The following is a 22039-nucleotide window of genomic DNA, read 5'->3' as shown; positions in this document are numbered from 1 at the left end:
TGCTTATTCCGAATGCGGGTCTCCACAGTTCAACAAGTGTTTTGAGTTGATAAATGCCACATTGCTTGTGTTGGAAACGAAACGCCGCGAAACTCCGATTAGCTGTCCCGGCCCCACCTCTCTCTCTCTCCCTTGCAGCCCATTCCAATTTTCATAGACAGAGGGACGATATCGTTGTTGGTGTGATTCCCACTTTCTCTTGTTCATTCCTACGGACATACATCACTAGGTGATATCTGCCCATCATGGTGAGTACAAGAGGTCATGTCAGACTCTTGAACATCGACACGCGGATGAGGAACTGGATGGATGGCGAGATGGGAGAATATCGTGGGACTGCTTCGCCAGGGATATAATATCCCGCTATCGATGGGCACGGGGCTCGAAACTGCATAGAGTCGGGGCATCATGCTGACCCTTGTGCTCTTGTTATAGGATCCCAGCGGCCCCGTTACCCTGCGTACCTCCAAATTTATCACCAACCGTCTCCTGAACCGAAGACAATTTGTCATCACTGTCATCCACCCTACCCGTGCCAACCTTTCCCGATCTGAACTCAGTGAAAAGCTCGCCGCCTTGTACAAGACTGACAAGGAGCGTGTCGTCGTCTTTGGATTGAGGACAAGTTTCGGAGGTGGATCCAGCACAGGTTTCGGATTGGTTTACGATGATGAGGAATCCCAAAAGAAGTTTGAGCCTCAGTACAGATTGGTGCGAGTGAGTGGACCTGTTTCTCCTGAGGGTCAATCTGATTCTGATCTTGTTCACAGTCTGGCCTAGCCGAGAAGAAGGTCAAGCCTTCCCGAAAACTCCGCAAGGAGCGAAAGAACCGATCAAAGAAGGTCAGTCTGGGTGGATAGTGGAAGGGAGGGGGAGAAAATTCGTTTACTGACTTTTCCACTTCACAGGTTCGAGGAAAGGCCAAGGCCAAGGCTGGAGAGCCCGCCAAGAAGAAGTAGGCGGAGACTGGGTCGCTCTAGGACTCAGTGGAGATGGGATGTCAATGATGATGGACCTACAGTATTTTCGTCTTTGCATCATTCGACTACCTCGGGATGGATTTGTGCATCAGAATCACGATCACAGGCATAGTCTAATCTAACGTCCCCTAAGCAGCATAGGGCCTTCGCTGGTGAGACGATCTGGAGCACAGCAGTGCCCTGGCAATCGTGAAAGCCCGACGATTATACATGAGGCAAAACACAGCGAGAGACCCTAACTGTTTACGCAACCTAATTAACGGCTTGGTCCAACATCCTATCGCAGCCACCCGTGCTCTCTGGCCCATGTAACCAAAGCTGAAGCAGACTCAAAGGGCAGATCCGTCCTCTCGGCCTTTGACTTGACCTTCTTAACTTTGCAGCCCAGAGCGATCTCCAACTCCAACATCATTTCACAGGCAGTTTCGGTGGCATCCTTACCAGAGACTGGGATCTCGGTTGGCCTATGGCGTGCAGACACTGTCCTTGTCTTTGGTCCAGAGACGACTCTTCTCGATGGTCCAAGAGGTGCTCGCGGAGGTGGTCTCATGCTCTTAGGGCGTGGTTTACGCAGGCCTTTCGAGTGAAGAATGTAGGACAAAAGGTATCGAAGCCACTACCCATGCTCAGCCAGAACCGCCACTGGCGCACTCACCAAAACGTTCGTTGACGGATTGAATGCTTCCCAGTCCGTGACTTTGTCGCGCATCGCGCGATAGGTATCCCATTGCTCACCGACGCCTTCGTACACTTCTGGAGGCATCGCTGTCCAAATTGGTTCCTTGTTTGGTACGCTTAAGCGGGACAGACCAAAGTCAATGATTGTAGCCTGGATCCCGGTGCTTGGAGGATGCAGGTAGTCTACAGCTTGACTCTCGATAGACTCTACGGTTGTGATGAGGACTTGACCTTCGTGCAGGTCACGGTGCTGGATAGAATCAGCCTACCAGACAACACTGATCAGGCATGTTGGACCCACTTCGAACTCTGCCCATTTTTCTGCCCTGGCTAGCGCACTGGCGACTTGCCAGAACACTGCAGCGGCCTGGATCCAAGCATGCGCCTTATCGAACTTGAAGGCTTCAAGGTCTGGTCCGCCATTGCCAAGGACAATGATGGCGTACCGCTGGTTCGAGAGGAACGCGTCTGAACGGGAAAGTGTTAGCGTTACTTTTTGAAAAAGTTGTTGAGACTTACCCGGCCGTATCGACTCTGAGCCAATCTCTGCATCAAACCGGTCCCACTCTGCGAGCAGATCAGTGGGGTATACGCCCCGCACGACGTATGCTCTGTTCCGGTCTCAGCATGATCTCGACAAGGCACCCGCTGGCTCACCCTCTGTAGTCCACAAAGCCACCACCTGCCAGACCCTTCAGATGTTTCGTAGTCTCAATCTCCTTCAAAACGTCTCTGACGCTCGATAAATCCGGGAGGTCTTTCTCAGCAGAGGATACAGCCGAAGTCTTCTCGTGCTCCAACGGGATGATCTTGACCACAACCTCCTGTGCCCCGCTTCTGACTCCAAAAACTTCTGAATACGTGGCCTCTCCAATCTTTTGAACTTTCGAGCCTGCAGCTGCAGAGGTCAGAAGGTTCGCAAAGGCTGTTGATGACAGAAATCCTGAAAAGGGGCAGACTCTTGAAAAGGTGCAAATTGAGAGGAGATCCTCGATGGGTACACGTTCCACTGTCTCTGGTGCTGTTGTGAAGCTTTCATCGCTTTCTGTGAGATCGATGGTGATCTGAGAGAATTTTGCGATGAGTGACGATCCTGAGGTGACTCGTTTCTTCGTCTGGATTTCGACGCCTTCAAAAAGAGGTTTGGATGACCGAGGTGGCGTACCGACAGGTAATGCTCGAAGTTTGGCGGGAGAGACAGAGCTGGATGGGCTTCGAGTGATGATACGCCGAGCTCTTCTCACACGAACGGGTCGCACGATCTCCACAACGCTCTCTGGACTCGACGACACAGCTTTTATCGGTGACTTAGGAGGCGTGGAGAGTCTAGCGGGACGTTGAGGAGCTCGCTTGGCATTCCATCTTGGTGGTTTCGCAGGCGGCGAGACGTTCAGAAGTGGGATGTTCGGTTGTGTCTTGATAATTTCCTGAGAGTCTATCGATTGGAGAGGACGTCTGGAGGCTTTTGCGACCGGCTGAGGGGAGATGGGGGAAGGAGAGGGGATGTTGGTGGACCTTTTTGGCGGCGGTGTTTCGAGATCGCTGTGTATAGCGATGACTTGCTGCGGGGCTCGTGAGCTTCCGATGACATTTTTATATAACAGCACATAATCTCACAGTCTTCTTTCTGCCATAAGTCGTAACCTGTGGGTAAGATTAGCTTCAAAGGAGAGGTATGATCGGCTCAAGGATTTACTTTCTTGACCTGAATCAACGATACGATGTCAGCGAAGTCTTCGATATGACCCGCAGCATTTACTCACTCCTGATATAACTGTAGGCATCTTGAGGCTCGCTGTAGAGCGCGTAGCTGTCTTGATGTATGTGGATCAAGGTTGCAGCAGGAGATGATAATGACTTGCTACCTCGAATGATGTTGACAGAATAGACGCCGCCGCCGTGTATCCATCGACCACGTGGCTCTGAGATTGAAAGGAAAATCAGTCGCCTAATAATCAAACTTGTTTACGTTCATCCCCTCCAACATCATTCACATTACATGACAATCTTGGATACATTGTCGACCTTGAGAGTGCAGTACATATACACATAATAAGCTCAGGTCGGACCGATTACGGGTCAAGGCAGTTTGCCGTTCATCGTGATATCGATGGTGTCAACATCGACCATGGCCTCGTTCGACGAATACACGTTCGGGCTTCGTAATGGATTGCGCGAAGCCGCCGTGATGGGATTGTCACAGTTGGAAGAAATGATCACCGATGTTGGATATGGATGGCTGGATAGCTACATGGAGGGTGTGATGGAGAGCTCTTCGTCAAAGTGAGTCAAGAGCCTTTCCGTGTGTAGTATCCACCTTCAACCCCTTCTCGCGTGAATCCCACAACATGGATGGATATGTTGGACATTATGTGAAATTGACGTTGTTTGTGCCTTCTCCAGAGCGCCCATCTCCGACCTTATGAAGACTCCTGGACGGACCCAGAAATCACGCAAGACTCGAGTTCAGACTGAGAATGCCAAAACAAAGGGCAAAAAGGCAGCGGCACTTGCGAACAGTGACTTGGCGAAATCGACATCTGCAGTGAATCCATCGGTGAGCGTTGAGGCCATGCCGCTGGAGCATTCGAGCTTATCTCCCGTGGCAGATACGAAGAGCTCTGTCTCCTCTCAATCCATCCTCCATCAATACCCCTCCTGTTCTCGCTGCTTCACCCGTCAAAGGCAAAGGCTCCAAGCCTCCGAAAACAGTCAAGGAGAAAAAGACCAAAGCTAAGACTGTGGGGGCAGGCAAGAGAGGTCGACCCAAGAAGGTTCCAGATCCTGTGTTAGAGCCGGATGAAGGCTCGGAGGACGTCGACATGTCTAAACATGGGAGCTGGCAAGATGAGAACGATGCGAGTCCGTTAGACCCCATTGGCGAAACGGATGAGCTGTCGGAGCTCCTGAGTCCCGTCAAATCGACGTCCCAAAAGTCTTCTGGGTCACAGACATCCCAAAAGTCAAAGAAGGCACAGGCCAAACAGACCAGCCCAACAGTGACGATGCCGGATACAGCTGAGCCCGAAGAGCCTGAGCTAGCAGAGAGGCAAATCGACGATCCACACGAAGGTCGAGCCACCGATGTCGTCCTGCAATCAACATCTGAGCAGCACACCTCGCACAAAGCGGTGGATCCACATGCAGGAAGTGCCAGAAACGACGTCGGGGACAAAGAGATACAAATGGATGCCGTAAAACCCAATGATGTCATCTCCCAAGCTCAAGATCGGCCAATCGATACGACTGAAGCCGAGGACGATGGCGACCTTGAGCTGCCTGATACGGACGGTGATGTGCCTGCTCCTGCCTCAGTGCCGATCGACAACGGAACGCTACCATTCGAATTTCCTGATTTCAAGGTGGCACCTGCAACGGTTGTGCGAGACAAGTCTATTCCTGTCCGTCAAGTCCGATCGTCTTGGCTTTCCAAAGCCCTTGGCACGGCTACAGTCCCAGTGACCGCTCCGATCAGCTCTTCGGCGCAAGAACATTCCCATTTGCGACAGTCCATCTTACAGACCAAGCCTGGAACTGTTCAACCTGATCTGATCCGAAAATCTACGATTGCTCCCCTTCAGCAACGAGTTTCCACTCTTCCTTCGGTTCCTGTTGACTTCGCGGCTGCGAGAAAGAGTCTTGTACAGCCTGGTCAACTCGGGGCGAAGCGCAAGTCTGAGACATTGGATGATCCCGCCGGAACGATCTCGGAGCCTGTGGTCCGTCCCGACAAGCTGATCAAGTTGGACCCAACACAACACACGACTGCTCCCGTTGCGAAACCTCCAACCACTTCTCAATGGCGGCCGGAGAGTCTGTTCTCACCGCCAGATATCCAACCTCGACGCATCACGCCGTTTGGTCGCTCGAAGGTTTCCACGACGTCGTCTACGTTAGCCTTCACCGCACCTTCGACGACACCGGGACCGGCGGTATTCCCTCCCGCACCTCAAACTTCGGGTGGTCGCGGTACGACTGATAATGCGCGGTCTGATATTGACAAAGTCACCAAACGTCTCGACGAGCTTCGTGAAAGGGCCGCGGCGAAAACTCAGGCTCAGGCACTGGCAGTGTCTGGTACTAAGGTATCTTTCGACTCAAAGTCGTCCGCGACCACTCAATCGGTCTCGAGCGGTGGTGGCTTTTTCCGTGGTCTCGGAAGTCTCGGACGAAGCTTGGGCCTGGGAGGATCTTCTAAACATGCTGAAGAAGAGGCACTGAAACTCCAGCGAGAGCTTGAGAGAGAAGAGAAAGATCAGTTGGAAGCCGAGAAGGAACTAGAAAGGTTGATTGCGGAGACCCCAGCTCCTGTGGTTGCAAAGGGAGAAGAAGACTCAGCTGTGGCGCATGATGTGGCATCAAAGGCAGAAGATCGCATAGATCAGGAAGACGCCGATTCGGTCATGGCTGATCTCACTGCCGACATCGACGAGCAGACAGTTCAAATTCCCGCAAAGGAATCGACACCGCCGCCTCGATCGCTGATGGCCACCTTGACGTCGACAACACCTGTAGCAACACCTCCTAGAGCCTTTGGAGGGCTTTATCCCCGACTAGCAGAGACTACTGTCGCTGCTCACATTCGTGATGACGCCACGATGAACGACAAGCGCAGCACCAGTGCCCGTCCAAATAGTCCGAAGGCGGTGAGATCCCCCCGTTCACCCCGTGTCCCTGTCAAATATGCCCAATCGCCACCATCTCGGCCAGTTGCTAAGATGGATGAGACATCTGCTGCACCTCCCATTCCTCTCAAGTCCCCTGAACGGGCCAAGCGGGCATTGCCAGACGCTAGTCAGATCAATGCGAGCTCCCCGAAGCTGAGAGGTCAGGGTCCTCGACAGAGGGTCAAATCGCCTGTGCTCGACGCTCAGGACAGAGACAATGCTGCGGCGTCGCCAATCCGCATCCCTCAGTCATCCACAGCGGCGGTCCGCAAAGCACAAGTCGTTGACCATGGATATGCGGTTTCGGACGAGGAAGATGCCGACCTCCCAGACTTGCCACAGCCGTCAGAACGGGACGCGGACTCGGACATTGACATGGACGAGGAGATGCCGCAATCGAATCACGACTTGCCAGCCGGGAAAATGTTCACAGGCGTGAGTAGCGGCGGATGAGGGTCTGTGCCTCGACTGATGCCTTTGCAGGGTGCCACTGAGGGACAGATGAAGAAGTCTGCTTCTAATCAAAGCATCGCGCCTTCATTGGCTACCTCGACGGCCTCGACCAGCAATATGCTCAATCACGCTTCGACAATCGCTGGCAAGACTCTGGGCTTCAAGCCTACCACTGGACCTGTCAAGTCAATTGCGCTTGCAGCTGCGGCGGCGAAGAAGGCAAGTTGTTACGAGCGTCTTTTGAAAGCTGACTTCTTGTCACAGGAGCAAGCCACGATCGACCGTAAAGCTCAGATGAGGGAGCAGACAGACCAGCGAAAGGCCCAAGCCGCTCAACGCAAAGCTGAAGAGGATCGCCTCAAGGCTGAAGAGGAGAAGCGGGTACGAGCTGCCGAGCTCGAAGAAAAGCGCAAACACCGATTGGCATTGGAGAAACAGCGAAAGGAGCGCGAGAAGAAGGTTGCTGCTATGGCAAAGGAGAAGGCAGACAAGGAGGCAGAGGAAGCCGCTGCGGTCGCCAAGATCAAGGTCAGTGATGTGTCCTAGCGAGAGCAGAGCCTTTTCTGACCATCGGGCAGGCGGAACAAGAGGCCAATCGCAAACGAAAGCTCTTAGCGCTGGGTCAGAAAGCCCCGATTCAACCTGCAAAGAAGCTTATCCCATCGATCTCGGTACCGGCTTCTGCTTCCAACTCGTCCATTGCTCCAAAGACCCAAGAGCCTCTGCGCATCGTCAAGCCTGCTGTCGCGCTTCCCGCCAATGGTGTCTCGGTTCCGGCACAGAAGTCTGGGCCTACGCACTTCCGAAGCGTTTCAACTACCAACTTGGATCAGCACGCTCCCCAAGGTCACAATGCGGAACGCCCTGTGATTGGCCCACCAGCTCGACCGTCGACACAGACCGGTCACGTCCATGCCTTCTCCTCTCAACAAGCCGCACAGCGATCTTCGGTTCAAGCTCATCAGAGCAGTACTGTCGCGTCTGCTGTATTACAGCAGAGCCGTGTGGCGCTCCAGGTTCACATTGGCGAGAAGGCCTTGGAGATGCAGAGTGAGGACATCGAGCTGCCAGACATCGCATCTGAGTGAGTACATGGAATCCAGGATTTTTGGCCATGTTCTGACAATTCTACCAGGTATTCGGATTCAGATGATGAAGACAAATCCAAGGACTTTATCCGGCCAGCGTGGGCCGAATCCCCGGAGCTTCGTCATGCGTTACAGCAACAATCTACTCGAGACCCTGACGAATTGTTCGGACCCATCAAACCCGTCAACATGGAGGAGCTTTTCAAAGCTCGACCCGGTAAATTCCGAGCTAGGAGCAGTAGTGCCAACTGGATCTCGACAGGGGACAGGTTGACTCGAACGGAAGAGATCGAGTATGCGAGGCGAATGGGCTTCAGGCCTATCGGTACTGGTGGGCGAACTGGAGGCTCTACTAGTACGGGTGGTGCGTCGAGGTCCAGTCAAGCATGAGCTAGCGTTCCTTTGGCCTGGGAATAGTTCGTGGTTCTTCTTGGGCGTTCCGTGTACATTGCAGTTTACCTTCCTTTACGTTCCTTTGTGTTTTCGCATATTTAACGACGATCCTTCAATGCACGCTGTCAGTACGTGGAAAGGCTCCTGTGCGTATATGTGTGGCACAAAGCAATCTCATTGTGTCTGAAATTTTGTCCTCGTTCATGCTCTCATGCCCTGTCCTTTCCACCGTTCGACAGCCTTCAGGTCATGCGTTAAAGGAGACAAGTCACTGAGTGTCCTTCCTCGGGAGGACGACTTTCACGGGGTCACGAGTATGAGATTGGGTCCCTTCCTGCTCTCGCTTTGTCGAACAGGGTATGGAAGATTGAGAGGACGAGAGATTGATGAGAGCTGATCTTCTCCGTTGAGCAAACGTGTGATCGCTGTGGAGACTCGCATACTCACTCATCTGAGCGAGTCCAACCCCGCCAATCGACCCTACTCAGCCATAGTATCCTTGCTCAGGACTGAATCCTTCTACGCCGCAAAACGGACACCCTATCCCTGAGATGCATGCTCATACACGTCACACTGTGCCAGGGATCAGGCAGGACTCCGAATTATACGATCCCGGCCAGCACACCGACAGGAGCACTCCTCCACCGGGGAGAGACTGGATCACACAGCATCCGAGTGAGTTCGAGGGCTGCGCTGGTCCCAAAGCCACACATCTGATGAGTCCATATAGCCCAATTCTACGCTATCCTTGGAGGAGTTCTTGGCATGATCCTCGTTGTTTGCCTGTACATTCTGTGGCGAGGTCCACATCGGAACATGTTCATCTGCTGTCGGCGGCACAAGGCTGTAGAGGACGGAGGTGTCAATCAAGTGCTGTCTGTCGGGATATGGGGAGGGAAGGGTGCTGCCGCTGTGTTCCCTCGGCCCGGTGTCTACTTGACGGATTTGAAAAGACAAGCAGGAAGCTCCAGTGTCAAGGATCTCCATTCGAATATCCAGATTCATCCCGTTCTGTCGAGTTTCAATGTCGAAAAGGGTCTAGTCAAGGGCTCGGCCCAGATCAAGACTGGTCCGACTATCATTGATTGTGGTATGAGCGGTGTGCCTCTGCCTGGTCCAGAGATAAGTTCGAATCAGTCAGTCCCAGCCTCTCCACCGGCTTCGACTTATACGTTCCGAGCATTCACACCTGGTCGAGGCGATCCAATCAACACGACAGTACCCAACAGCCCGTCTCCGCAATCTCCCATCCCGCGTACCCCAGCATCCAAATTAGCAAAGGACTGGAAGAGGGATGACGAGAAGAAACGAAGGGATACGACAGTCACGAAGAAATCGTCGGGATCTTCATTTGGACAATCGTACCCTTTGAACGGGGCGGCAGGCTCGTACACTGGTTCGAGAACTTCGCTTGATTCGCTAAATCGGGATTCTGGTGGAGTAAGACTTGCCTCGCCCTTCCTCGCCTCTTCGAAACCTGTTATTCGACCCCTCGACTCTCCTCGATTGCCTCACAACCATCCGCCGCCACTTCCTCAGCAACGGGCAGATGCGTCTCTCGACTTCTACACTCCTCGAGATAGACTCGCTGATCAACGTGCTGTCCTCCCCCCACCGAAAAGCAGACGACCTCCGACCAACTTTTCGTTCGAAACTGGTTCCACTCCTTCAATGTATTCCACTTCCACCCCCGCGCAATCCATGTACATCCCAACCTCCAACAACAATCACATCAGCACTCAGAAGCATACCGGATCAATTGCAAGCTCCTACGCCGGCCAGTCCGCCGGATCTGTACCACTTCCACAGAGTGATAAGCAAGATCTGCAGATCAGTATTCCATTCCGACCAACTCCTGAATCCGCCAGGAACCAGGTCAGAAAAAGTCAATCTGCTTCATCTCTTCACTCGCCACTGCATGCTTCACCCTTGACTCATAGTCATGTCGCTGTAGACTGGTCGTCGCCGCAGTTTCATGCTGCTCCAGGGTCACAAGAAGGGGATTGGAGGGTCTCTGTGATTTCGACTCATGCGATGTAGAAATCAAAGAGAGTCGCGACTGTGGCGGGCAAACGAGAGGATCTTTGACGAAGGACTTGTGGCGATGGCTGAGGGGTAGAGGAAGGCTTTCTGTAGAGACCGAGGCATTGTGCATTGAGGATATACTGTGTTGTCAGGTTAGCTCATGTCCTCATTGTCTTCATAGTGCGTCCCACCACCACATGGGGTCCTTTAGGACCGTACAATAGGGGCACTATCAACCCTTCACCGCCTCGTCACTTCTTGAGCATTATCTCCATCACAACACATTCATCCGGTCTGCTGGCCACCCATATTACTGTAGCCCACCTTTAGTAGTATCAGTACATAAAAGCAGATCCATCGCAGCGACACTGCTTAGCTCCCTTTGATCAATTCATAACTCCTACAAGACGTCATCCTTCTACGCTTTCAACTGTCTTTTCCAACCTACACCTTTCGACTTCTACCTCAAATCATCTCGCCTGGCCGCTCTCGCCAATATGCAAGGGTACTATCAGCAGCCAATGGGAGGGGGAAGCATGATGCCAGGTATGATGCCAGGTGGCGGGGGCATGATGTCGGGGATGCAGGCGATGCCCGGGACTGGGGGCATGGGAGGAATGCCTGGTATGGGTGGCATGGGCGGCGGCGGCCCCATGATGGGACAGATGGGTATGATGGGACAGCCTGGACAATACTGGAGATCAGGGATAGTGAGTCCTAGTGTGTGTGATGCCAGACTGACACTTCTCGCTTAGCCTCAGGATTATCAGCTGCCTCAGCTGGGGTACAATCCTGATTCATCCTGGAGTGCTTGGGAGCTGGTATGTTATTCCAAGCCACGGATTAGAGTCGGTTGATACAGGGTCAGGCAAACGCTCGATACTCTGGCGATAGGCTGCAACGAGGCTTCTTTGATCAGATCGTGAGTGCAGCTCATTCCTTGACCAGCCCTATCCCGCCGTCCACTCACCCTGAGCAGCTTCACGCCAGTCTCTACGTGGTCTATTTGAGCTGATACCAGTCTGCAGCTGTCTGGACTCTCCGATTTCTTTGGCGCTCGTCACTTAAACCAGCAGGCAGCTCGTGACGCTCACTACAGAGTGTACTACTCAAACGAGGGCACAGACTCCGGCAACAAGACTCTGGGAGGAGCAGCTGCATACCAGGCATTCCTGTAAGTCGAACGCCATCGATTATCAGCTGACGAATATCTAGCTTCTGGGACAAGGAGCACCACTCTTTGTACCACTCATATCCATCCAACGAGAACAGAGAGCGCCTTGTGGGGCTTGCAGTAGCAGAGCGTAAATCCGAACGCACCGAATGATGTTCGTGAATTGATGACTTTTTCAGTGTTCTCCCTCTGGGATCGGGTACAGCCTCGCAGCTCGCGTGCCAATCCCAACACAGCCGCTGAGTATGCTGCCGCCACTGCCAAGCATCTTTACGACAGGGCAAGTAGTTTCGCGTCGTCTTTGCGCTAACATTGATGGCAGCATTATGATCTGTCTGGTGGGCATTATGGCCGCCACTCTGGATACGGTGCAGACGACGATTCTGATGACGAGAGTGAAGGACGAAGAATGAAGCGACGAAGTGGGTACTTCAGGGGTGGCGGCGGTGAGCCGGACTCGAAATGTCCCGCCGCGTGCCACAGACTAACAACTCTTCAGGATACGGTGGACCGATGGGGATGGGGAGCGGTGGTGGGATGATCCCTCCAGCGGGGATGGGTATGCCGAACCCTGGAATGGGAGGCTTCGGTATGCCTGGGTCTATGGGAAATGGGATGGGTGGACCTATGGGTATGGGTATGGGCAGTATGGGCGGACCTATGATGGGTGGAGGCATGGGAGGCGGCATGATGCCGGGATTGGGAACCATGGGTATGGGAGGCATGAGTGGGATGGGAGGTATGGGAGGTATGGGAGGTATGGGGATGGGTCAAGGAATGATGATACCTGGAGGTTACGCCAATCCAATGAACGAGTCTCAAGCTGCCCCAGTAAGTGGCCTCTGCATACATGCGCTGAACTTGTCAGGGGATGCACCCTTACACTTATGGTTCTCAATCTGGAGTGGCCTACGGGAACCAGCCAATCGACCAGATGGGTCAACCAACTTTCCCAGGAGGTCCCGGACGGAGCTTCTACGGATACGGCCAACCTAGATACTACTGATGCGCCGTGAGGCGGTACCTGTGCGAGTGGTGATGAGGAGAGATGCTGTCCATTGAGTCACTAGCTTCGAAGGCAAGGTGGAATGTCGTACATCATGTTATCAACGTCGTGTGAGGAGGTGGATGCACCTTATGCAGTACTCTGAGCTCGTTTGATTCCAGCACCTCTATACGAGTATCTCGATCAATATGGCATCGAAAGGACCTTAGGAGGTCTGTATTAGTGGAGATGACGATGATGAGTGCGCTCCTTTGTCCTGCAGAGAGTCTGTATCGTGACCGTTGAACCCTTGTGGTCGCCCTCTGTCTCATCTACCGCTTCCCAGCTTGACAGCAAGACAACAGCATAAACATACCGATCGTAACTTCCAACGCCAACTATCATGGCGTTCGCCATTCACCCTCTCATGTCGACATACCCTGGTGCTTCCTTCTTCCCCAATGGAAACCTGACAGGTCCACATCTTGCCATGCGTTCAGGAGGTGATTCGACAGGATACTGGGGCTATGTACCTTGGGAGGTCCCCTCTATGCCTGAATGGGGACTGCCACCTGCCATCGTGGCGGCTCAAGAGGGCCGAGGGACAGGTATCTGGGGTTTGACTCTCGAAGGACCAGGTGGACACATGTTCAATTACGGATGGCCAAAGTACGGTCCAGTAAGTCCACCTTCGCAGTAATCAAATCTACGTCGCTGAAATAGAGCGCTAGATGCCTCTCAAACCTGAGCTCGGGGGTTTCTGTGAGTCGCGAGAGGCAGGCAGATGACCGTGGCATGGCTTGAGATATAACTGACACTCACCAGATGGCAAGACGAATCCATATGGACGAAGCTGGCCCCACGGCTTCTACAAGAGTGTTCACTAGGTGGGGGGCGAATAAGTGTCCCAGATTCGAATCAGAGCGGTGGAGAGATCCTCCGGAGGAGCACGAGGAGGGAGGTCCATCGTGAAGAATTGGCATGTTTTCTACGATGAGGTCAATACCATTGTATGCTGCAGTTCAGTGGGCAGCTAATCGTCTGGGCATCGCTGAGCTGGGCTAAGAGGCAAGGTGATACATTCTCGCGCCAAGGGGTCCGCATTGTGTCCCAGTGATATCCGCCTCGGCGACCATCGTCAAACATATGTTACACTCCTCTGCGCGTTACGAGTACTGCTCGCACCTTCTTACCGCCTGGATAGTCTCACGATCGTCTTGCCTTTTGGCTGGATGATGCCCAGCCCGACTCTGGTCATGTCGACCTGCATGTTGTCCGACACCACCTGGACATCGAAGGTGTGAATGAATGAGATGAGGAATGTGAGGATCTCGATAGAGGCAAAATGTCGGCCTATGATGAGGGCGATCAGTGGCCGGAGGGGCCAAATAGGAGGTGGGACTGACCTTCACACTGTATGGAACGTGTGTCAGGAAGACAAGGACACATCAGTGAGCTGAGGCTTGGGTCCCTAGTTGATCTCAATCACCCACCATGGATGTTCCACCTCCAAACGGCCACATCTGAGCCGTCTTTGCGTTCGCGTTCAAGTGTCTCGTGTGATCCCAGATATCCGCTGTCACTCCCCATTCCATATCTGTTGAGACCTATACGGGGCAATTCAGCAATATGTCGTGGCACCCCACTCACATGACCATGTCTCGTGACGCAGACAATGTCGTCATCCTTGGCCACACTGTATCCCACGCCTTTTCCTGGGCCAGAAGTGATCAAGTTACCTGGAATAACGAGCGGTTCCATGACTTTTCGGATTGAGAAGGACGATGTATGTAGTCGGAGCGTCTCCTGGAACGCTGCATTGAGTCCGGGACACTTGGCAAGTAGTTCCGGTTGAGTCGAGTGGATAAGGGTCGAGAGATGAGAAGGAGAGAGCGAATGGATAGCTTGAGTGATCTCCTCGTACAAAAGATCGTACAGCGCTGGTCGTCGGACTATTTCAACAATGGTCCAGACCGCGGCTGAGTGCCATGTCAGTGGATGTATGTACATCACCTTTGATGGATATCTCACCATAAGGCGCATTCGCCTCGAGTGCCCAAAGCTCGGGAAGAGCACAAGATACCAGATCATCATCGCTCCATCCTTCCTCTTCACCTGTATCTAGCATTCCGATGAGACTCGGAGCCAGTGCCTCTCTGGCTTTTAAGTCCTCCCGAATGGTCTTCCACCAATCCATAATGATCTTGTTGAGATCCGTCCTTGTACGTCTGGCTGGGGACATGAGCAGTGAGGGTAGTGTCTCGAGGAGTAAGAGAGGAATCGATTGATCGAACGCTTTGAATGCGGGTATCGATTCTTTGGCCGGGAAGGAGGACGAAAAGAATGCCTTGGATGAGGCGATGTACTAAAGCGATGTCGGGAATCAGGCATTAGGAAGGGACTCACCATGATATCGAAGACAGAATCTGCCAAATCAACCAGAGTTCCCTGCCCGTTCCCCAAAGCCTCCACGTCCTTGGTCCAAGCCGACATCAACACCTCCAATTCATCGACATATCTCTCGCTCAGGGTCCCGATCATTCCGGGAGACATGGCCCGATGGTGCATTGCAAAGAGGTGCTCATCCCAGACGGGTGAGAAAGCAACATCTCGGCTCATACCATAGACGTGATTCGACATGTGCCTACGGTACCAAGGAAAGTCGCTATGAACGTCATGGATCAGTCTCTGTATGCGGCGCCCTTCCGATCAGACCCTTACCAGGTCTTGGAATTCCTATAAACCCATGAGATGATGCTCGGGTCTACCGTATAGATCTTCTCAGACCCCATGGCGTTGACTCGGAAAACTGGACCGTATGCGCTCCTGAGAGGGATTGTATCAGTCACCTTCGACAATTTTTCAGCTGCGGAAGGGTGACTCACATCCTCTCCCTCCAGAAATTGTCGCCTCTCGCAATATCAATAGCATTTCCGAGGAATGGGATCCAGTTGCCCACGAGAGGAGGTATCGGGAGACCATCTCGGTATTTCACTCTCGATTGGCTTAGCCGCCGGACCAAGAGATATGAGGCCAAGATCAAGATGACGGTCCAGGTCAATTGCGACGCCATGGACGATAAAGCGGGATAGAGGCTCATCGTAGCTATATCAGAAGACTCTGGGCACCATCTTTGCGAGGAGTCCAACTGATAATTCAAGGTCTAGGCGGAGATTGCATTTCAAGGGTTGTAAAAGACAAACTTCAGACGTTGATCGGTCATTCGGGGATGTCTTCGGAATTTTTGATTTCCAACGGAAAGGGCAGAAAGGGAGGACAGGGGGTTGCATAGTGACGAAGAGGCGCACATACAGCAATGACTTGGACTAACGTCGAAGCATATAGTCAAGATGCGTATAGGATCAGAAATCATCTCCTAATTGGATCACCACCGCCCAATAACTGCTTTGCTCGCTTGACATCCGTAGCGTCTACAAGGATATTGGCAGTGTGAAATGTGGATGAATAGAGCATTCGGATATTGGCGGCGTTGAGGAGATTGGAGAAGAGAGTGACGAGTCCAGATTTGTCTGAGTATTTCAAGTTAGCCCCGTGGCTGGACAAGAAGGGAACATCGCATGAGGCACACAGGACTCACCCATGTGGTACACGCCTTGGTCTTGTACGTCATCCGCATCTGCCACTCCTGTGAGATCGAGCTGTAGGCATCGTTTACGCCCTCTTCTCTTGACATTCGAGTCGGATGCCGGAGTAGCTCTATCGTCACCAGCCGCTGTATTTGCGGACAGGATGGATGATGTACCAGCAACAATAGAAGAATCGACCCAGCTCACTCGGTTCCCAGCTGATCGTCGTGGTCGGACTTTTGTCTCTTCGACATTGTCGGTGTCGCTCTCTCCATCAGGACGACCCCACTGTCTAACAGCATCATTCCCTATATCCGTTTCCAAATTTGGGGATTCGTCGGGAGTGAGTGGAAAAGAGATGGGTCTAGATCGGTCGGGAAGACGCCCTCCGACATCTTGCTCTCCGTCCGATGCTTCGCTCTCCGCTTCTGATCTCGCAGACACTTCACTACCGCTATCGAAGAGATCGCCATTGCCATAATATACTTGATCGTCAAGTTCAAGCACCTCTCCTTCTGTATGACTTCCAAACATGTCGCGAAGGACTTGAACACTTGAGATCAAGCTTGATCCATCCGTCGTCCGGGTATACGAGAGAAAAGGCCGAGTCTGTCGTTGAGCTTGATCATGAAAGCCGTGACCCGCTGCAGCGGACTGAGTCATGTCGGAATCTTCGAACTTGCCCGTTCGTGGGGTTGGAGGGAGACTTGAGAGCGGAGTAAGGAGATCAGAATATAATGTAAGTGACCGTCTCTTCCAGTTGATCTCTGCGCGTCTGGGCCAAACGATGAGCTGACGTATTTTCTCAAATGTGCTCTGTTCTGCCAGCCTCGAGAACCCAATGCAAGCTAGAGGAGAAGCAAGCACCGTGATCTCAGGCGGAGAAGCGACAGTCTGGTCCAAGACGTTGGCAGATGGGATTGACGGTGAGGGTGTATGGTCCAAAGAGGGGGAGGTTGGCGAGAGCAACTGCGATCGACGCCGAGAAGGAAGTGTCGTGTAATCTCCTCCATCTACATGCCCTGATGATTTAGAATCAGGGTGGTGCTGGCAGATACATCGTTGCGGACAGGTAACTCACATCCATGCCCTGCAAAGATTGCCGATGCCTTGTCAAAGTCAGCCTCTTTGACCAAGAGGAAATCGGTAAAGTAGCTGGATTGGTAAAGAATCGTGATACCAGCTTTAGCTAAAGGGGCGCTGACGTGACGAAGATGAGGCGAGTCTGAAGATGGTCAGCTATTGAACGGCGACATAGCTAGATAAGGAGGGGGGGGGGGGGGGGCACCCTACCGTAATTCCCGTTCTCATCTTGATCGCCTGAAAATATTTCAAACGCCCGCCATGTCGATTGACTGATCATGATCCCGTTGTCAAGGGATGAGTCGATCCAATGGGCGTTGACAAGGTCTACAGAGGCGAAGATCGCGATCTTACAAAGATTATCAGCGTTGATCCTGTGGATGTGGATAGGATGCGGGGTTCTCACCTCAAGACAGTTCGATGTAATGTTGAAAAACTCGCTGGATCCCTCTCCGGCATGTTCTAAGGTCCAATACAATCTCGTCGATTGAGTATCAGCATGTATGATAGGTATATGCACAATGGCGATAGGGTCTTGTAGGGCACTGCAGCGGAGTCGTGATGATCAGTTGTGGGAAGCAAAGGGGGGCTTGAAGAAGACTCACACTATTGTGATGGCGGGCATAGTGAATCCTCGGTAGGCTTTGACAAAATGGTTCAGGATAGGTGAGGTCTCTGAAGGCTGTTACGTTCCTCCTTTTATCGACATCTGGATGCTTGGTCGACGATCGATGATGGCGATGGCGATGGCGATGGGACGTTTGTCCGATCTGCCCAGAGATAAAGTGCTTATGTGGACATTTTTAGTGTTATGAAAGGGGTAGCTGAGTGTCGATGTCAGAGATATCAGAACGACGGTGATGGTGAGTAATGTAGGATGTGATGGTCTTGAACTTCAAGTAGGGGGGGCGGCACCCCTTTAGACGGTGATCAGTGGGTTTTGTGTGTCGATTCATATCCTTGTCAGAATCCCATGGTCATGCCCAAACAAATTAGGCTCCGAGCGATGCGGCCGAAGTAGAAGAACAGAAGGCGAGGGTGTATCTGTGTGTGTGTTCGTGTGTGCGGCTAAGGATGGTTGAGAGAAGCAACAGAGACAACAACAATGCAATGCGCCCTCGCCCCCACCCTCGCTTTGGGAACTGAGGGCCCAACCCTCCTTGGGCACATTGTCAAAAGGAGGGTGGGTGTCCGTCTTCATTCTCCGATAGGGGAGGTCGTTAGTAGGAAAAGGGTTATACCTTTGATAGAAGAGTAGGGCACACCCTCTTCGGCGAGGTACAACCGTAGCCGCGCCGGAGCTTGAGTCAGTGGTTGTCAGGCTATAAGTGATGCCGCAAGGAAACAAGGAGGACCTGGCGGATACGGCGTGTCGTAGCATTGTCGCATTGGTTGTGAGCATTTCGGATCCCTTTCGCCAATTCCTTCCTTGACCCCCCGCTCCGGCAAATCTCCGGGAAATTATCGGAATGTGGGCTTGGTGGCAAAAGGCCTAACGAGCTTGCATTCGCCTCGTAGCTCGTCGTCATCACATTTAATGCATGATTTCTCGCCTCTAGTAGATGCAAGACCACACAGTACAACGCAAAGAGTCAGACCTGCTCAGCAGACGGCTCTAGAAATGATGGCACATAGGGGCGAGGTTGGGACACACAAGAGGGAGAAATATATACAGCGGGTCCAAGATATAGACAGAATAATGCGATTGAGTAAATGTATCCCCACACTCGATGGAGATATGCCAAAAAAAGGGTGATATGATACTGTTGAATGTGATCGCATGGAGCAGAGTGTTCGTTCGATATCCAGGACAACAACGTGTGGTCCTTGAGATCGGGTCGAGTCGTAGCGCAGTATTAGCGTAGCATGGCCGTGAAGAGTCCTCGAATCCGGAGGACTGGGTTGAGTTTTCATCTATAGATGGCACGTGAGGGTTCATGATACAAAATGATAGGGTTGATCGCCGTCAAGGCGAAATCCAATTCCAAGATGAGAGTGAGAGAGACAGTCGTCGGAAATATGGGTGATTGTAGATATGAGATGCCAAGTATCGCTCCAATCACCATTCTCGACCTTGCGATCTAAAGCCTTCGGCCTCTAGAAATACAGGCAAGTAACCACGTTCGCCCCCATGTCCATGCGCAGTGGATGAGTCCTCCATATCGACGTCATCGTCGTCATCCTCTTCGTCAAGAAGCAGGTTACCCAATCGAAGGCCTGAACCCGGAACCCCGCCGACAGGCGCGATATGCTGAGGCGCGAAATCAGGCGTGGCGTTAGCCGGAGAGCAAGGGAACAATGCCGGAGCAAGGGGTGGAGGAGGGATGGGTAGACCTCCATTCGCTGGCCACAGGAGGACGGGTCCACCAGGCGTTTCGGCTCGTTCAGTTGGACTGCGACGAGTTCTCGAATGAGAAGGTGTGCAAAGACTGGGGTTGGGGACGTTGGTGTTGATCGGCGGAGGACGGGTGGGGGTGGCGGTATTTGAGCCTAGAGACATGTTTCCACTGGCGCTTCGAGCACGGCTAGACCCTACTGAACTTGGAAAACGCCATCCGTCCATTGAAGGGTGAAACGCGGAGGGGGAGATATTTCCTCTTCGTTTCGAAGGCGTCAATGCGTTGAAGGAATCTCGCATGGCGGGATGTGAGGGCAAAGTGGATATGCTGGGTCCATCGGCTTCAGGAGTGAATGTCAAGGATCGCCGGGCTTGAAGTTTTGGCGAGGCACTTCGACGGTCCGGAACCCCCGTCATCAATTCGAATGGATGGAGATTGTGTCGAGCAGGAGAAGCCGTGGCGAGGTACAAGGCGGTATGACTTTCAGATAAAGACGAATGATGACCTCCTACAAAGCTTGCGGGTCGAGAGGTTGTGGGTGGGAGAGGTGGCAGGCCGCGTATATCACTCGACATATCAAGAGGGACACCATGGTGCGAAGTGATTGATCGTCGGTGCACTTTGGGTGCCCCGGGTGCTTGACCCTTTCTGTCTACCATCATGGGACTGGGAGTCCGCGGTGGTCGATCGAAAGCGGCGGTGAAGAGTCCAGGAGGGGGACCTTCATTATCGACGGGGTCCAGCCGATCCACTTGATCAGGCAATGAAAAGCCCTTTTCCATCCGAATGATCTCTTCCAGGACATCCCGCATATCTTTGCCCATCCCCAATCCCTCCAAGCGTTTCTTTCGACTCTGTGACAAGGCCGAAGCGGATCCTTTACGACGGTGAGTCTTACGATGAGGCGTAGCATATGGTTTCGAACTGTCCATCGGCTTCATCCACACCTCTTCATCATCTTCCATGATGACGCTATCGACGTGAATGCCGGGGTGTCGTCGAGAGCTTGCAGTGGACGCAAGGGAGGGGTTACGAGAGAGTGAGGAAACGGTGTAAGCTGAAGAGGCTGTGCTGGCGACGGAATGATTGCGAGCGTGTCCACCACCAACGAGTTCAGGGACGTTGCGAGAAGCAGAGGATGACGTTGAGACGACAGTGCTTCGACTCGCACTCGAGGATGAGGATGTACTGAGACCATCTGCACGTCTCCGTTTCCTCTCTTCGCGCCTCTCATCTCGTCGTGATTCAGCGCGAGCCAGACGACGATAATGCGATGCTGTCCAGTCTTCGGAACTCGACGCGGTCGAATTGGCGGAGGGAGTGCGAGATAGAGGCTGCGAAGTGGGTTGCTGGGAGGATGATGACGTGCTGGTGTTAGATGACAGATTCCCGTTAGGCCCGTTGGATCGATAGCAGAGTGATGAAAAGGCATCTGAACGTGCACAAGCTGTAGGGCATCCCAACGTCAGCACCGAGCCAAGCTGATGAGAAGAATTGGATTTTTGGCCACCCACCGACACTGCAATAGATGCCCCCTTCGCTTCCTGTGACATCTCTGCCGCAGAAGCATCTCCCTTCACGCGTCGCCAGGCAAGGTGAAGGTGCACAGGAGGAGACTTCGGAATCACTCTCTTCCATCTTGAGTCCTATACTGCTGTATGCGCTGGCCATGTCCATCTCTTTGTCCATCCTGTAAGCGAAAGTGGATGAAGGGATATTGGGATGGTTGGAGGTAGGAACGAGTGCGCGACGTGGAGGGGTGTACATGGGTGGAGGACGTGTGCTTGGGTGGCAAAGGTTATGTGTGTGTGTGAGGACCAGTAAGCGAGGATGACAATGGGCGCTGCGTGAAGAAAGATTTTGCCAGATCTTTTCGAGATGATCCCACTACTTGCCCTGATCGACGGGGCAAAGAAGTAGTGAGATGATGATGATGATGATGATGTTCGATGGAAGCGGTTGAGATACAGCGAGCGAGGGAAGAGAGAAAAGAGAGAGAAAGAGATTTGTATTCAATTTGACACTACTACTGTGCCGACGTGTCTAGTTTGAGCCGCAGTCGCCTGGTCTAGGGGAAAAAGAGAACATGTATCAATGGATGGTGTTGATCCAAGAAAATGGGAGTCAAGATGAGTGGTGGCCAAGATATGGAGAGAGAGATGCCGAGTCAAGGTCGTTCGTTACAAGAGAATAATATCAACAGGCAGGCAAGGGCGGGCAGTCGTGGCTTGTTTTCGTTGCTCCGGGGGGAGGATGTCGTCGTCGTTCGTCGTCAAACTGCACTCGCTGCTGACGTTTTGCAAGTCAGACAGAGAGAGACAGAAGCGCAAGTGGTCTCTATAGATGGCCGACACAGTGGATGAGCTGGCCAAAAATATAAAATAATAATCACCCTCTGAATGTGACAGACGTGTTTTTTTTTTCTGTTTTGACCCTGAAGAGACACAGAGACGCGACGCGACGCGCGGTCTCGAGACGCGTCGAGGGTGTTGCTGGTTCACTACAAACGATGACTGACAGACAGCCTTGGCAATACATACCTTGGCAGCAGCGTGTTGGTCTCCGATGGAGGGGTAGCTAGCCTAGT

At 52.7% G+C, this 22039-nt stretch overlaps 9 protein-coding genes across 9 annotated transcripts; 5 read left to right on the top strand and 4 right to left on the bottom strand.

The window, feature by feature from the left end:
* Positions 1 to 145: 145 nt before the first annotated feature.
* BD324DRAFT_624933 (putative structural constituent of ribosome) lies at positions 146 to 1083 on the top strand. The gene is made up of 4 exons (XM_022015752.1): positions 146 to 248; positions 436 to 717; positions 771 to 842; positions 909 to 1083. The coding sequence occupies exons 1-4, from the start codon at positions 246 to 248 to the stop codon at positions 957 to 959; spliced, it is 408 nt and encodes a 135-aa protein (XP_021871176.1). The 5' UTR covers positions 146 to 245; the 3' UTR covers positions 960 to 1083.
* BD324DRAFT_624931 (hypothetical protein) lies at positions 1068 to 3530 on the bottom strand. The gene is made up of 8 exons (XM_022015751.1): positions 3422 to 3530; positions 3355 to 3363; positions 3276 to 3302; positions 2316 to 3220; positions 2178 to 2269; positions 1960 to 2126; positions 1636 to 1908; positions 1068 to 1596 (listed from the first exon to the last, which is right to left on the bottom strand). The coding sequence occupies exons 1-8, from the start codon at positions 3440 to 3442 to the stop codon at positions 1258 to 1260; spliced, it is 1833 nt and encodes a 610-aa protein (XP_021871175.1). The 5' UTR covers positions 3443 to 3530; the 3' UTR covers positions 1068 to 1257.
* A 4291-nt stretch (positions 3531 to 7821) lies between these two features.
* Positions 7822 to 8256, top strand: BD324DRAFT_579789 (inner centromere protein; the record flags this gene model as incomplete). Its single annotated transcript, XM_022013408.1, has 2 exons — positions 7822 to 7862; positions 7914 to 8256. The coding sequence occupies 2 exons, from the start codon at positions 7822 to 7824 to the stop codon at positions 8254 to 8256; spliced, it is 384 nt and encodes a 127-aa protein (XP_021871174.1).
* A 160-nt stretch (positions 8257 to 8416) lies between these two features.
* On the top strand, positions 8417 to 10419 carry BD324DRAFT_624922 (hypothetical protein). Its single transcript, XM_022015750.1, has 3 exons — positions 8417 to 8934; positions 8990 to 10083; positions 10187 to 10419. Exons 1-3 carry the CDS (start codon positions 8811 to 8813, stop codon positions 10190 to 10192), a joined length of 1224 nt encoding a protein of 407 aa, XP_021871173.1. The 5' UTR covers positions 8417 to 8810; the 3' UTR covers positions 10193 to 10419.
* Positions 10420 to 12614, top strand: BD324DRAFT_624910 (hypothetical protein). The gene is made up of 9 exons (XM_022015749.1): positions 10420 to 10994; positions 11040 to 11105; positions 11153 to 11206; positions 11313 to 11458; positions 11500 to 11588; positions 11638 to 11738; positions 11781 to 11880; positions 11958 to 12289; positions 12327 to 12614. The coding sequence occupies exons 1-9, from the start codon at positions 10782 to 10784 to the stop codon at positions 12462 to 12464; spliced, it is 1239 nt and encodes a 412-aa protein (XP_021871172.1). The 5' UTR covers positions 10420 to 10781; the 3' UTR covers positions 12465 to 12614.
* Positions 12615 to 12846: 232 nt separating this feature from the next.
* BD324DRAFT_642112 (hypothetical protein) lies at positions 12847 to 13330 on the top strand (the record flags this gene model as incomplete). Its single annotated transcript, XM_022017466.1, has 3 exons — positions 12847 to 13122; positions 13175 to 13205; positions 13269 to 13330. 3 exons carry the CDS (start codon positions 12847 to 12849, stop codon positions 13328 to 13330), a joined length of 369 nt encoding a protein of 122 aa, XP_021871171.1.
* A 302-nt stretch (positions 13331 to 13632) lies between these two features.
* Positions 13633 to 15543, bottom strand: BD324DRAFT_650743 (cytochrome P450; the record flags this gene model as incomplete). Its single annotated transcript, XM_022018195.1, has 8 exons — positions 13633 to 13796; positions 13850 to 13856; positions 13937 to 14050; positions 14094 to 14422; positions 14475 to 14808; positions 14850 to 15108; positions 15165 to 15269; positions 15329 to 15543. 8 exons carry the CDS (start codon positions 15541 to 15543, stop codon positions 13633 to 13635), a joined length of 1527 nt encoding a protein of 508 aa, XP_021871170.1.
* A 269-nt stretch (positions 15544 to 15812) lies between these two features.
* On the bottom strand, positions 15813 to 17738 carry BD324DRAFT_650742 (hypothetical protein; the record flags this gene model as incomplete). Its single annotated transcript, XM_022018194.1, has 6 exons — positions 15813 to 15973; positions 16042 to 17052; positions 17112 to 17255; positions 17324 to 17462; positions 17520 to 17658; positions 17719 to 17738. The coding sequence occupies 6 exons, from the start codon at positions 17736 to 17738 to the stop codon at positions 15813 to 15815; spliced, it is 1614 nt and encodes a 537-aa protein (XP_021871169.1).
* A 1282-nt stretch (positions 17739 to 19020) lies between these two features.
* On the bottom strand, positions 19021 to 21394 carry BD324DRAFT_427794 (hypothetical protein). Its single transcript, XM_022012759.1, has 2 exons — positions 20967 to 21394; positions 19021 to 20899 (listed from the first exon to the last, which is right to left on the bottom strand). The coding sequence occupies exons 1-2, from the start codon at positions 21217 to 21219 to the stop codon at positions 19173 to 19175; spliced, it is 1980 nt and encodes a 659-aa protein (XP_021871168.1). The 5' UTR covers positions 21220 to 21394; the 3' UTR covers positions 19021 to 19172.
* Between the last annotated feature and the right edge of the window lie 645 nt (positions 21395 to 22039).

This window comes from Kockovaella imperatae (assembly GCF_002102565.1).
Source record: "Kockovaella imperatae strain NRRL Y-17943 chromosome Unknown BD324scaffold_6, whole genome shotgun sequence".
NCBI lineage: Eukaryota > Fungi > Basidiomycota > Tremellomycetes > Tremellales > Cuniculitremaceae > Kockovaella > Kockovaella imperatae.
The sequence above is the reverse complement of the archived record's forward strand: the minus strand, read 5'-3'. Positions and strand labels throughout refer to the sequence as shown.

Excerpts from the sequence above, each read along its gene's own strand:
- BD324DRAFT_624933 (XM_022015752.1), top strand. Across the intron at positions 718-770 it reads CTCAGTACAGATTGGTGCGA|TCTGGCCTAGCCGAGAAGAA; the intron begins GTGAGTGGACCT and ends TCTTGTTCACAG. Across the intron at positions 843-908 it reads GAAAGAACCGATCAAAGAAG|GTTCGAGGAAAGGCCAAGGC; the intron begins GTCAGTCTGGGT and ends TCCACTTCACAG.
- BD324DRAFT_624931 (XM_022015751.1), bottom strand. The coding sequence starts at position 3,442 with ATGCCTACAGTTATATCAGGA. Across the intron at positions 2,270-2,315 it reads GGCTTTGTGGACTACAGAGG|AGCATACGTCGTGCGGGGCG; the intron begins GTGAGCCAGCGG and ends AGACCGGAACAG. Across the intron at positions 2,127-2,177 it reads CTCAGAGTCGATACGGCCGG|ACGCGTTCCTCTCGAACCAG; the intron begins GTAAGTCTCAAC and ends TTTCCCGTTCAG.
- BD324DRAFT_624922 (XM_022015750.1), top strand. The coding sequence starts at position 8,811 with ATGCATGCTCATACACGTCACACTGTGCCAGGGATCAGGCAGGACTCC. Across the intron at positions 8,935-8,989 it reads CTGGATCACACAGCATCCGA|CCCAATTCTACGCTATCCTT; the intron begins GTGAGTTCGAGG and ends GAGTCCATATAG.
- BD324DRAFT_624910 (XM_022015749.1), top strand. The coding sequence starts at position 10,782 with ATGCAAGGGTACTATCAGCAGCCAATGGGAGGGGGAAGCATGATGCCA. Across the intron at positions 11,106-11,152 it reads CCTGGAGTGCTTGGGAGCTG|GCAAACGCTCGATACTCTGG; the intron begins GTATGTTATTCC and ends ATACAGGGTCAG. Across the intron at positions 11,881-11,957 it reads ACGAAGAATGAAGCGACGAA|GATACGGTGGACCGATGGGG; the intron begins GTGGGTACTTCA and ends ACAACTCTTCAG.
- BD324DRAFT_427794 (XM_022012759.1), bottom strand. The coding sequence starts at position 21,219 with ATGTACACCCCTCCACGTCGCGCACTCGTTCCTACCTCCAACCATCCC. Across the intron at positions 20,900-20,966 it reads GGGCATCTATTGCAGTGTCG|CTTGTGCACGTTCAGATGCC; the intron begins GTGGGTGGCCAA and ends GATGCCCTACAG.